Raw genomic sequence first — 15,097 nt, forward strand, 5'->3', positions numbered from 1 at the left:
TCTTTCACCATCAACATTAACTTGAGATGAAACCAATTTAAAATATGCGATTAGTGATTACTTTCCTTTCGACAAATGACATGGTAATGGATCAGATTAATGAAACAATGTACATTTCCTCTGTCAAACAGATTTTTTTTGTTTTTGTTTCTAAATAAAATTTAAAAATCATTACGTTATATGAAAAGAAAAATCCATAAAGAAACGACAAAAGGTAAAAGAAAGATAGATAAAAGAAAAAATAACTTTATATGATTTATTTAATTTAAAATATACTTCTTTATTAACTTATGAGAAACTATAATTAGTTTTAGATCGAGTGTAAAATATTTTGTGCTTGAAGAGTTAAGAAAATAATTCATAGCTAATCATCATTTCCAATTTGTTTACATTGTCAGTCTCTATCCCTCCCCCTTATCTACTTAATTGAATATTTTGTTTTTGTTTTCTTGTTTTCAAACAGTATCAAATTAATTAAATATTAATTTACTTTAATATTTCGTAATTTAATCACTCGCTTTTCTTTTTAAAAAATATTTGACTTTACGCAAATTCATGTATTTGCCTCGTTATCTATCTTACACTACAATCCTTCTTGATTGAAAGTAAACTATATTTGCATATGAAGGCAAAAAGTGTTTTCTTTTTATTCTGCTGTTCTTTCCACCAGAGCTTCACTGAAGAATCAGGAACCGAAAGATTCTAGATATAAGGAGGGAGATAGGGTTCAGGAGAATACTCAAAATCGTAGTTGGGATTGCTAAAATATGGCTTCTCATCTGAAGTAGTCGTTTTGTTGTCAATTTTTTGTGCATGTTATTATAAACGATTGCTCTTCAGATTTTTGAGAGCATTCTTGCAAAGATTTCTGGCGAAACCAATTATAACATTACTTGTTAATTCTGAATTATTTGATAAATTTTTGTGTTTGAGACAGTTTCTTACGTGATGCTTCCCAGGAAGCTAATCTCTGATGTCTAGTTAGCTATAAAGTTGATCGCCTCTTATTCATGCAATTTTTTGTTGAAATTTCCGCTTATGATCTCACTTTTTGTAATCGGGCTTTGTCTCATTTGAATATACAATTACATGAAAATGACATACATTATATTTGAAAAATTCAAATATCTCGACCTAGTGTAATTTAAAAGATAGGAGTTTTAGTTATACTAACGGTCCGTTTTAAAGCAACTAGGGCTACTTTTGGGATGGGTCTAGTAATTTTGAACCGTGGTCAGATGACGAGGATGACACCTGAGCTGGCACCGCCTCTCCAAAGTTCCACACCACACCAGCGGGAGGAAGTTTAGCCCCGACGAATTTAGCGTACACCAGACCCACCTACACGATGGTTCTTAGGCCGAAAGCGGGTAAAAATATTCCAACAAATCTTATCTTTAGCTAAAACATTTTATTTTCAATTCATAATTCTATCAAATGAACAAATAAAGTTATTCCAACTAATCAAATCTTCAACTAAAACATATTACCACCAAGTCACGATTTAGTCGCTTAAACATGAATCCATAAACATTCTGATTCTGATCTGGCAATAAACTTGAAAAAAAAAACGATTAATGAATTATCTACGTACTATACGATCACTTTATAACTTTAAATTTTATGCTGAAACAACAGATAAATGCAGATTTTTTTTTACTGTTTCTCTGAAAATATCATTCTATGTATTATCTCAACAATCTTGGTTCGGAGCAATGACTTTTCATTACAGGGTCCTTTACCTCAATTTCAAAAATAAATTGATTTTCATCTGAATATTAAGATATATAATTTTTTTAAATATTAAATTAAATTTATTTACTTTTATGTAAGAATATAAAAAAGCATGATTTCCTTTACATTTAATTTTAATTATAGTTTATATTTGTGCACTTTATAAATAAAATTAATGAAATGTGTACGAGCGCAATAAAATAAAAAGAACGGGGAGGGGGGGGAGGTTCTGATTCACTATGCGTTTATAGCGCTTTTAGTGCTCTATTTTTTCCAATTACATTTTATTATAATAAGTACAAATAAATTACTTTGGAATTCACGTGATAAATCCTCATTTTTTCAGGATGGTCAGTGGAAACAAGAAACCATTTTACAATACATCTATGCTCGAAAATTTTAGAATGGCAGAATCATTTGAGATTGACCTAAACAGCGGAAGTGAAACAATAGAGAAGACAAAATTTTATTTGTTTTGTGTAATGTGTGCGTGTGTGTATGCGCGTCTGTTTGTTTCCCTCCTACTCTTTATAAGAGGAGAACCTGCCCTGTCTTTAACTCATTTTTTTTTTTCTCACGCCTATTATTAAAACGGCGTTTCATCCTCTCTTGAAACAAGTTGTGTTTTTTTATTGTTTTAATTCCATTTGGCGCAGCGCTGAAACATAAATATCCAATCAACTTTTTCTGGCAACCCTTATCTTGGTTGAACTTTTTTCCCTCATCAAACTTCTGTCATAAGTTTACCGGGAAAGGGGAAGCCTGGTTGCCGGTCGAGTTATCGCTATGCCTATCAATTCGAAAGTTAACACTTTGATGGACGTAATACTGAGAGTTCCGCCGATTTTTTTTATGGATGCGATTCTAAATTATGACTTTAGCTCACTCAAATTCGACCCTCAGCAATTGTTCGGATTTGAACGCTCTGAATTGAATCAAACAAATTTGAACGAGTCATCTGCTTTCTCCTTCGAACAAATGAATTTTCAAAGTTATACCCCTTGGCTGGTTAAAGGATTGCTAGGTAAGACAGTCAGTCTTTTTTCTTCAAATTTGATTGAAGTCTTTATTTTTGTTTTTAAAAAAAAGTGAATCTGACATATGTTCTGAGGCTGGAGCAGATGGAGAAATAAAGTTTATTGACAGATATGGATTATGTAATCAAGTCGAACAATTCTCTCTTAAAAAAATTGTTGATTTCTGATTTTATTGCGCCATTCAGCTTTCAACTATGAGCAGATATCCTTTTTTTATTTTCTTGGTTCTTTATTTTTACGCATTAGTTTTTAAATAATATTCGTGAAGAAATAGTTGTTCATTTGTTTTAAATTGCAATATCAAAGCTTTAGTTTCAAGAATTTGTACTTAATATATTCACACTAATCTGATTAATCGTATAAAATACATATTAATAGCATAAATTATTTTTTTATTTATTTTATTCGTTTATGAAGTAATATTATGAATTATCACTCGTGCTATTTTGGCATATTTACTTTGAAGCCCAGAATTAATTTATTTGTTCATCTATTTTATTCAATAATAATTAATCATTAATTTAAGGAAATATGATCATTTAAAATAATTAATCATTAATTTAATGGAAATATTATATGAGCAATACTGTAATAAAGAGTAAATAATACAAACACGTAAATGAAAAATATTTTTTTGAAGTGAAATTAACTTTAATGAAAAAAAAAAAAACACTAAAAAGATTTTTTTATTGCTATTTATTTCACTATAAAACTTTTGCATACATATCTTAATAAAAGTTTGACTAAATTTAAATTATATAAACTTGTTGCTGAATTTTTAAAAAAAATGAATCGTCCCCTAAAAATCGCCTCAAGTGAAAGATATTTTGCTTTCAAATAATTAATACTATATTTACTTGTTATTATTTATAAATATTGTATAATAAGTAAATAGAGTATGATTTACTTGACGTACAGTTTATATTCCTCAAGTGTTTTTTTTAATTGAAGGAAGGAATTTCTTTTCTACACCATCATTTAACAGCAGGCAGATCTCACTTTTTAAATTGAAGGTACACTGGCGACCTTAATTGGTCTGAAAAAATATTTCACGATTCCAAATGTAAATATAAATAAAAAAGGATAAGAATATAACATTTTCTAATAATATGCTAGAAAGTTAATTAAATCTATTATCTAGGAATCTGTTACGAAATGTTTTTAAATTTAGATGACTCTCTGAATATTTTTTTAATTAATAATATTGTAAAATTTGACAAATGTAGATTCTACCCGAATTTTCGCTACCAAAATCATTCACACAAAATTATTTGAGTTTGAGATTTACTTTAAGAAATCTTATGACGCAGATAAAAAATGTAACAAAAAAATCATCGGTTTTGCTGTACTCTTCTGAAGGAAAACACTAGTCATAATATGCCATTTGTTTTAGTTATTCAGTTTATGGAATATAATTTTAACACATAAAAAAAGTAAAGGAAACATAGTTATGGGCATTAGAAATTGGTACGCTTTAAATAAAATTAAGAAAATTCTGCATCTTAGCTTATTTTTTCCAAGACTGGTAATTACCATTCGTTTGGCGCAGCAGGACCAAATTTGGCTCTTGTGCCATTAAAATACAACTTCCAAGTCGAGACTGGTAATTTGAAATCACGATTATTTTGCTGCAATTTTTTATCATAAATTACAGCAAAGGAAGCGGGAAAAAAATCGTGAGTTAAAAAAATAAAAATAATGTGGGTTTTGTATTTAAACTAAATTTTTCTTATTTTCCCAATCTTCCAATAGCTTTTTTTCAATGTCATTTATGAAAAAAAAAAAAAAAAAAAAAAAAAAAAAAAAAAAAAAGGACTGCAAAATGGTAAACACTTTGCAATTTCGAAGTGTCTGTATAGGAAGGAATGAGGTTTGTTTTCCGGCGTATGCTCCTGAACGGATTCTTAGCTAGTGCCGGGGAAGTTTCTGTATAAAATGGCATAAAATAAATTATATACTTTCTTAAAAAAATTAAATAGTTATAAAATTGCAATTTTTTTCCTTTTCTCTTGATTATCATCTTTGATACGCTCAATTTAACCATTATAATGCTTTTCACTAGATGCGAAATTGGCTAATGTAAATTTCAAATTGGAAGATACGCTATAGTTTAAAAGCAAATAGTATCCGTAAAATATACTGTCAAGAAAACAAATATTTGAATAACATTCAATAAAACAGCTTCCATTTATGAGGTTAAAACAAAATTTATAAGCTAGGAATCAACAAATACTAAAAAAATTAATAAAAAATGAGAAATAGATTTTTATGAGTTTAAATCCTTAACAAATCAATCATTAAAACTTTTCTATTTCAACCTAAACGATTAAAAAATAAAATAAAATTGTGTTGCATCTGAAAGTTCAAATTTAAGCCATCCGATAAAATAATATTCTTTTGGTTTCGCTCCATTCCCTTAAAAAACAGATAAATACTGTGAACTCGCATAGTTCACGGGGCATACGTTCTGCATGAAAAGAAATCGTGTTTTACGGAAAAAGCATCGATGGACGATTTTATGTATATTCAAAAGCTATATCCAATTTGCATTGTCCTTTTTCATTAACTGTTAGTTTCATTGTGCATATATAAACAGTAAGTAATTATTTGCATGTACTTTTCTAAACAAACAAAAAAAAATAATCGTAAACTAAGAAAATATCTTTGTGTTATGTGCAATATTGAACTGTTTATTGCAATGTATAAAAACTAACCTTTTTTTTTTTTTTTTTTTTTTTGTAATATGAATCACATTTCGTTATATGAAAGCTCGTTATATGAGATACACTGTAAAAAAATAAAGCTTAAAAGAAGAAGAATAAATTTTTTTTAAAAAAATGAATAAACGAAACTAGCGTACAAAGAAAAAATCGATTTAAAAATGTTTTTCGAGATTAGCAATAAAATTAAATTCTCTGGTTGACTTAAGGTTTTGAGGCCAACAATCCAGATTCTGTTGCTTTCAAAGTACAATCTTCAAAAAAAAAAAAAAAAGCACCTTTTGATTATTTTTTTATTGTCAAACGATATTAAAAAAAAAAAAACAACAAAACCTGTCCAGAACAACATTTTTGTGCAAAACAATCTCATCTACTCTAGCGTAAAAAAAGACACCTTTTGATTATTTTTTATTGCCAAACGATATTAAAAAAAAAAAAAAGAAACTATCCAGAGCAACATTTTTGTGCAAAACAATCTCATCTACTCTGGCGTAAAAAAAGCACCTTTTGATTATTTTTTATTGCCAAACGATATTAAAAAAAAGAAACTGTCCACAACAACATTTTTGTGCAAAACAACCTCATCTACTCTGGCTTAAATTGTACACAAGCTATCAATCTCATGACAGGATTAAGGGGAAAGTATCATCTTCCCCCTCTGTTGCAGCAATAAATAATGATTCTTGCCAAACGGAAAGTTGTGTTTCGAGTATACCAGGTCAGTCCACTCCCATAACTGTAAGTTTAGTTTTTCTTCGTGACCTTGTTGAAAAAGAAAACTCCTCAGGAGAAAGATTCCGGTTTTTAGTTGGATCATTGACCGTTGTCCTAAAAAGATGCTCGACAGTACTCTCTCCCTCTCTCTCTTAACCCTTCTGCTTACACTGCTGACGCCATGTTTGTACATAAGTTTAGATCGTTACACAATATATTGTCAAAACGTTATCCAAGTAATTTTTTCTGAAGTTCAGGAAGATAAAAGATCCACCAATACAAAAAGCAAAGCTTAAAATACAATCTGTTATTTTCTATTTTAGATTTATTGGAATTTTAAGTCTAGATCGATATTTTTAAATTATACAATAGAAGAAACGTGCAAAATATTTAGCATATAATTTTATTCATTATCTTTTGACGATGAAGGTCTTTCAGAATTAGATAGGTTCTCTGATACAATCTTAAAAGTGGACATACAACTTTTTAACATTTCCGTCTGAGAAGTATAGTTAAATTTTAAATATATTTATTTAAATAAAAATTTGAAAAATTGTGCAAGATTAGAAAAGTATATTTAAAAACAAAAATTCATGCAGTATTCGTATTTTATGTTCATTTTCACTTCCCCACCTACTGACTCAGATTTCTTAAATTTTTCCTACTCATAGTCCCGTTTTTATCGATTTTTTTTATGCGACTCCTAAGATAGAAAGACAAATTAAAAAAATTATATAGTAATTAATGATGTATAAAAATAAGTAATATAAATAATTCTTCAACTAAATTAATCCAATTCTTCATAAACTGTATTTACAAATATTAAAGAAAAGAGCATCATCCAATGATGTATTGCAAAACTCCATCTGGGGTCGATACCTATAGTTTAAAATTCTGTTTTCAAACATTTTCGCGAAGGATTTTTAAAAACTCCTACGAAAATGAACCAGAAAGCATTATCTAATAAAATAATTCATGACCCCATGTGGGGTCGTACCCTTAGTTTAAGAAACTTTGTTCAAGTACTTCCACAAAAAAATTTCAAAAACATTTCCAAAAATGAATAATGTGTACATTTTTAACTTCCTGAAAATTTTAACATTGTCCTTGCTACTGTCGAGTTTATCCTGATACTATTTTCTACTGTTCTAAAATCAACTGGAACAATCGTGTAAAATGTAGGATAAAATTATCTATTTCTTTTTATGACTAGCGTGAGATGATTTGTCGCCATTCGTGGTTGCACGTTAAATAATCATTCTATTAAATTTAATGGCAATTTTATTATTTGTCAATAGCTCACACGGATAATGTTGAATGCGGATAAATATTTGCTTAACAATTCAGCGATGATTCGTCAAGGTTAAAAAATCAATTATTTCTTGTGAAACCACAACTTGTACTATTAAACACTTACTGAGAAACATGAACTAAAAATAAAATTTTGCTTTCTATCCGGTTGGTAGGATGTTCTAACCTTGAATTAAAACTCTATAGAGCCTAAACCGTAAATAATTCGAATTAATCATTTCATATTTGGTTTTAATTTTTTAATTCATTGCAAATTGTTAAACTTATATAAGGAAATAAAATGACTTTTAATTATCCTGGAATCCAACAAATTTAATTTTATATAGACATTTTGCACAGTTGTTATTAAAACTATATACTTAATCATTACTTAAAACCATATTTTTAGAAGATAGAAGACCAACGGAAAAATTTATTTTGATTAATTTGATTGCTTTGTTTAATTTGTTTGAAAAACACTACCCTTCCCCTCCACCCCCCCCCACACAATAAAAACATCTGATGAATTAAAAAATAATCTCTGGACTCAATTGTTATTACGCGATTTGAATTTTATTGAAATATTTTATCATGATTATTTGTTTCTAAACTAATATCAAAACGACTGACAAAAAGAATTTTGTCTTTAACTAAATTTTGAAATCCGATTGGGAAATTTACCTTTCTCGTAGCGCCTGCCTAGTTTACCGCTTTTTCTGAAATAATTTTAAAATAATAAGTAAACCATTAAAAAATAGAAATTGACATTAGGATTAATTCAATAGAAATTAAACTAATAGAATTAAATAGAATTTAAATGGAAATTAACCATTAAAAATAGAAATGAAAATCCATTACAAATAGAAAATAATCTGAGGTTTTTGGTGCAATCTGATATTATATATCGCAAGGGGCGAATAAAACAAGGAGACATTTCTTAACATTTGAGGTTTTCGGCCAATTGCTACTGATGTGTTGCAGTATAGAATCAGCACTACTAGAGCCATCTAGCGGCTCATTTTGGTGATAAACACTGCAAGGTGGTATAAAAAAAGCGCAGATTTGGAAAAGTTAAAAATTAGCCGACTCCTGACTACTCGAAATTCCTTGAAAGTTCAAAATTGTCGCATAACCCTTTCTTCTACTCTCTCAATTATTTAAATCAAACAGTTCCGTCATTAATCCTCAGTTTGTTTTTGCCCGAAGAACTGTAAATTTATCAAAAACATCCGATCATTGTCGATCTCTGTCTGACAAAGACACGTGCTTTCAGAATTTTTATTTATCGAAGAATCAATAACTGGAAAAAGATAACGAAGAGCTGGAAAATTAAAAAGCACTGGTACTAAAAAAAAAAAACAAAAAAAAATCCTCGGAAGATTCGGCAATGTTTACGAGAAAATAATTCAGAAAGGCATCTTTTGTTTAAAATATTTCTTTAAAATTTTCAAAATAAATTCAATTTACTAACTGAATTTTATTTATTTAATTGCCTTAAATTTTTCACGTCCCCTACTTAGTTATTATATATTGGAAAATGATAGAAAAAAAATAAATATTTTTTTTAGAATTCAAAGAAATTTAATTTTTTACGATTATTTTGCTTTTTACAATCTGTTATCATTTTAAAAAGTTAAAGGGGGAAATAGTACATTAATAAACAAACGAAAATGATTAATTGTAATTTAATTAATCTATTATATGATAATTTGTATTAATTGTATGATAGTTTAATTAATCTAAAAAATTGATTGGCACTAAACGATGTAAAATATGTATGGTTTTTGATCATGATCAAGATCTCAAATTGCGTTGCGCGTTAGAATTTTGGGATATCAAACATCATGGCCATAACTACAATCGTTAACTTCTTCTACTTTGCAAAGCAACCGATTTTGAAATATTTCACATTTCCATGTGCCAAAAACTGTATTAAACTTCCCTTTCATTTATTATTAATTAATATTTTATTTATTTAACTTCCTCTCTTATGAACTTTATTGCTCATGAATACAGATATTGGCCAGAAATGTAGCAAGACCTGTAGAGACCTTTGGATAATACAACTTTGTGATCTATCTTAAAGTTTCGCGCATGAATTCAAAGATACCTTGCATATATATATATATATATATATATATATGTGTGTGTGTGTGTGTGTGTGTGTGTGTGTGTGTGTGTGTGTGTGTGTGTGTGTGTGTGTGTGTGTGTGTGTGTGTGTGTATACAGGGGTTCCCCATACAGGGCTATATGCAAGGTATCCCTGAATTCATGCGCTAAACTTTAAGATAGATAGATACCAAAGGTTAATTAAACAAAGGTCTTGCTACATTTCTGACCAATATCTGCATTCATGAGCAATAAAGTTCATAAGAAAGGAAGTTAAATAAATAAAATATTAATTAATAATAAATGAAAGGGAAGTTTAATACAGTTTTTGGTACATGGTTCAATTTTTTATTAGGAGTTTTTAAGCTATAAATACCAGGATTCATTGAAATAACAAAACAATTACCGCCAGAGTCATCATTAAAAGAATTGCATTTAATAACGGGATTATTCAAAGAATTTAAATTTAAAAGTGTTTTTAAACAAAATGGTAAAATAATCATAAAACTTTTTTAACAAAATCTAAATGCTCGAATGCTAAGTTTATCAGGATTATTGAAATGAGAATCAGTCAATCAGTTACAAAAAAGGTTGGACCATACTGATCTGCAAGCGAATTTGAAAGCAAGACAAAAAATCATGAGAATGATGTTCTGAAATTTAAAAAGGTTTTTGATTCTAATTTGAATAAGTTCAGGTACAAGACCCTCATAAATCAAATGAAAACACAAAAGCAGATTAATAGGAAAAAAAAATTCTTGAGGCATACCCCCTTCCCTTCCACGCACATTAAAAAGAATGTCGCTAATGCATACTTAGCTTTTTTGATAATACGGACTCGATTTTGGAAAAGAAAAAAATAAATAAAATCGTACAGAAATAATCAAATCATCTAATAATTTTTTTTTGACTTGAAAGAAGTTAAGACATCCTGTTACAGTTGATTATTAATCAGATTTCGTTATCTTCATAGCAAATTTATTGGGAATACGAAGGTATATTTTTTTCCTCTGATTATGTGTTAATGTAATATCTACGATATATGGATTTGATGTTTCAGATTTTATAGAAATGTTAAAATCAAAAAACTGACTAATCAGCTAACTGATACTGAAGGATTTAATTGAAACAAATATTGCCAAAATTCGTTGAAAATTTCTAAAATTGTCATACCCTCTGAATTCTGCAATGGGATTCTGCTTAGGGTTGCAGAACACAGTTAAAGAAGATACTTTATTTTATGCATTTGCATGAAAACACTTTTGAAAAGATAATTTGTCAAAATAATTTATCAGCTCTAGCATAAGTGTGTAGATATATTTTACAATTTTTTTTAACTCTTCCTTACTTCTACTGAGCTTCACACATACAAAAGAGTTAATTTCATTCTTTTCTATAAATAAATGAAAACAATCCACTTTTTCGTTCATCGTACCATATTACCGCAAGAAGTGGCTACATTTTGGTGACTTACCTTTTATGATCGTTATACATAAATATCAAAAAAACTAACTTCATTAAATTAAATTTCTGAAAGATAATTATTTTCTAAGCTTAATGGGGAAAGTCAGAAATGTTGTTTGTAATAAAGAGCAATTTATTTAAAATGTCAGAACTAAACCTTCAAATAAAAAATGGATACATTGATTTTTGATTGAAATTTTGCATGGACATTCCACGAATCGAAATCCGAAAATTTTTTCCTCGGGCATTTGAAAGCATGTTTGTTATCCATACCTATTTGCAAAACTGGTTTTATTTGATTAAATCTGAAACAGATCATCCGATCAAATGTAGGAAAGAATTTTCATAAATGTTTTCTATTCTTATAAAACAATAATAAATTATTCGATCGTAAATTACGTATGATGGAAATAGGACGGCAGAAACATTGTTCATTGAAGGAAAATTTTAAAAATTCTGCGCAAAAAAATTTTCGAACTTTTCTTGATGTGTCACTGTTTCTAAGATTTACTTCGTTTGTTTTTTAGAATTGACACTTCATATTTTAACAGTACATTCAATACTTCATGCCATAAAAGCCACAAACACTATAATCTTAACCTTCTATCACGTAAAAGAAGACAATTTATCTTGTTACCCTGCTGTTTAATTGCCGAAGACTTTTACTCTTGTGTAGTGGCATTTGTATCTCAATTTTATGCTCTGTTTAATTTCGTTTAGTTTTTTATTTAATTATATTGACGTCCCATTTTGAAGCAACATGCTTTAAATTCGTAGTATTGAAAGGTGTCAGAAAATCGCGTCTGTCAATTTCGGACGATTTTATTCTCCAGATGGGGGAGATGGGATTGAATACGAAGAGTACTTTTTCATGGATATCGTTTTAAAATCTTTACACATAAAAGAAAGTATATTTTTAAATATAAAAGAAGTCATTAAAGCACAGATGAAAGGTCAGTGAAAGTCGCATAAGGATGAAAAAAGAAAAATATCTGTATATATAATAAAGAAATGCGAATGTAATAAAATCAGTTTATACACTTACTTAAAATTATTTTCTAATCACTTGAATTGAAAATTAAAAAATCCATAGAATGTTTGCGGTATTTGTGGATTATATGTGAATTTTGTATTGAATTATAGCATCGTTAATAATTTAATTTCAGCCTTAAAATAACTAAATTGAAATTATAATTATTTGCCTATTAGATTCAGATTTAAATTATGATTATCTCAAAATTTCTTTTTATCGAACTATTGTCGATAACTTTTTTCTTCTTTCACCTAAAATATTCAATCTTATATCCACTGCGATGTCAAACAATGTTGGTAAGATGAAGATCTCTGTAAAAATCTACTTAAACCCTGGAAACCTTCAAGTAATATACATAACCCAACTTTTTAAAGACTGAAATAGGTTTGCTAGTAGCATTTCAGTCTTCAAACGCATTTTGTGTGTGTTTGTGTGTGTGTCTGAAGAACAGAACCCTGCATTTCCAGAAATATTTTTGTTCTGTCTACAGATTATCTATCAGTTGGTACTGATTTTAATAAGTTACGCTTACCTATAGTTATCAGGATTTTACTGTTGAGTGATTGTCATGGTTGAAGAACTTCAGGCATGTGATCGATTTTTCATCTTCAGAAGGAAAATACCGAAATGATTCACTGAATGCTTTTTACACTACCTACAACAAAACTAACTCTTGATGAGTCCAGTGAAGTGTTGTTGACACCATAAGCTGTCAAGTGGCGCATGCAATCCGTTAGTCACTTACACACTCACTGATTTCAGTCGGCCTTCGTTCTTGTGGCGCATTCCGTTTCGTTTCATAAAACTAGTTATATTTAATATGATATTTTTAAAAAATTACTAAAAATATCTTTTAATAATATTATTAGTTTTTTAGGGGACCTTGACATTTCTTTAAAAACAAACTTTTTTGATATTATTTATCTAATAATGAAAAGGTGATCTATAAAAAGAGATAAACGGATGGTTAAAAGTAATTATTCATAATTACCATATTGTTTTATTGGTGTAAGCAGTCTTTGTCGAATAATTTGAATCTTTTAAATTTCAACGATTTTAAAACGAACATAATTGTCTAAAAATTTAAATGCAACGTTATTCTGTAATTGAAATCAAAATAATTTAAACTTTCTCTTATATTCAGAACAATTACAATTACTTTTAAATTTTTTTAAAACTTCATTTTGATAACCCGCGATGTCTTGCCACAAGTCTCTGACTACTAAAAACTTTAAGTGGTCATTTCTTCCAGGTCTTGCACAGAAAAATGAGTGCGTTTATAACATAAAACTTACTGCTTGTTTGGATATTCCGTTGAGAAAAAGGCACGAGAAGCTCTAGCAATTCTCTTCAAGAATTTAATCCCTTTCTCTCTTTCTTTTATACAGATTCCGGAGGGGGGGGGGTATTATCTTACGTGCAAGAGTACTTAAGTCGAGCAAACTGGTCAGTCCACCGCTGGTGTAATTCGACATTTATGAAAAAGGGGTTTCGAAGTGAAACTAAGAGATTTATGGATAAGCAATGAAATTCAGCTAGGGAATGCCAAGATTAGGACAGTAGACTAGGAAAAAACCTTCCCATTTCAATGACAAAAGTGAATTGAAAGTGAAAAAAGAAAAAAAATCTGTGACATACGCATAAAACAAATCTACCCAAAACCAACTTTTGAAAAGCTGCTTGAAATCATTATTATTTGTAACTTGTCTAATTTGAACGTTTTTAATAGTAATTTGCGAATAATTTGATTTTTTTTTCTATGGCTCCTTGAATTTCTTTTTAATATAATGCTGAGGCAACTGTAAGACGAATTTCTTTTTTTTTAGTTTAAAGTCAAAACTACAAATTTTAATTTTTAAATATATTTCTGGATTGTTTCATTAGTTAAATACAGCCGTATTTAATGTCCACAGCGATCATAATTTTTTTTTTTTTTAAGTCAAATTCGCTTGTGCATTTGACTGCTACTTAGTGTATTCTATTAAAAAAATCTTACTTAATTTTTTTTAAATACTGAAATTATGTTCATTATGATTAATATTATAAAATTATTTAAAGATTTTTATCGATAAATATTATTTTATCGATAAATATTATTTATAAATATTATTTTATCGATAAATATTATTTATAAATATTATTTTATCGATAAATATTATTTTATTTAAATTTATTTTTTATGATAGTCTGAAATGGTATGATTTAAGTCCTTTTATTGAACCATTTAAATAATAATAAAAATTTTTATTGAAATCTGGAAATTATTTATTTTATATGTCATGCATTTGACATATATTTCTTGATTCTCATTCTAATAAATTTGTAATGGAATTCTGAATGCCTTGCTTTGTAAAACAATTTTCACTCATTTTTTGGATGTGCAAGTTTTAAAACTTTACACATATTTGTATTCTGTACTACACTAATTAATTTTTTTTCAGAATTAATCTATTTAATTTACATGAATTTTAATTCTATGTGAGTGGTGATACAACCTGATAAAGAGTTTGAGAAAAAAAATCATTTTAAAATTCCGTAATGTATATTATAATTATTGACTAAAATACAAATGACAAAATAAAAATTTTCTATTTTTTAGTTCACTAATTAACGTGATTTTTAAAAAAGTATTTTTATTAAATTTATTTTATATTCAGGATGAAAGTCGGCTGGGAATTAGACATTATCGAAAATGTATATTATATTGTTTCTAACTGGGCCTCGCACCTCCTAAAACTGGCTGCGATTATACAATTTTTCAAAATCAAAGAAAGCCTAAAATTGCAAGAATATTGATTTCATACTAAAATTAATACACTTATATTGACAAACTATTGCTATGATCTCTAATCAATGTTTTAATGGTTATATATACCAAAGCTTATACTGTTCTGATCATTTTTTATTGATCGAGTGCTTGCAAAAAATGTCACATTTAACAGAAAATATTTTCACAAATATTTAAAAAAAACATTTAAATCATAAAATGTTTTGTA

General features: G+C 28.2%; 1 protein-coding gene across 2 annotated transcripts in view; it reads left to right on the forward strand.

The window, feature by feature from the left end:
• LOC129961048 (protein TRC8 homolog) overlaps window positions 1-15,097 on the forward strand; it is a 31,094-nt gene that overhangs the window by 6,094 nt on the left and 9,903 nt on the right. Inside the window, exon 1 of one of the 2 annotated variants that reach the window (XM_056074848.1) lies at window positions 2,490-2,758. The exons of the other annotated variant lie outside the window; for it this stretch is intronic. Within the exon in view, the coding sequence (XP_055930823.1) occupies window positions 2,521-2,758 (238 nt within the window). The 5' untranslated portion in view covers window positions 2,490-2,520. Of the gene's footprint in view, window positions 1-2,489; window positions 2,759-15,097 lie in introns of those variants that run through there. 2 annotated transcript variants of the gene reach the window in all.

The sequence above is a fragment of the Argiope bruennichi genome, chromosome X2 (genome assembly GCF_947563725.1).
Source record: "Argiope bruennichi chromosome X2, qqArgBrue1.1, whole genome shotgun sequence".
NCBI lineage: Eukaryota > Metazoa > Arthropoda > Arachnida > Araneae > Araneidae > Argiope > Argiope bruennichi.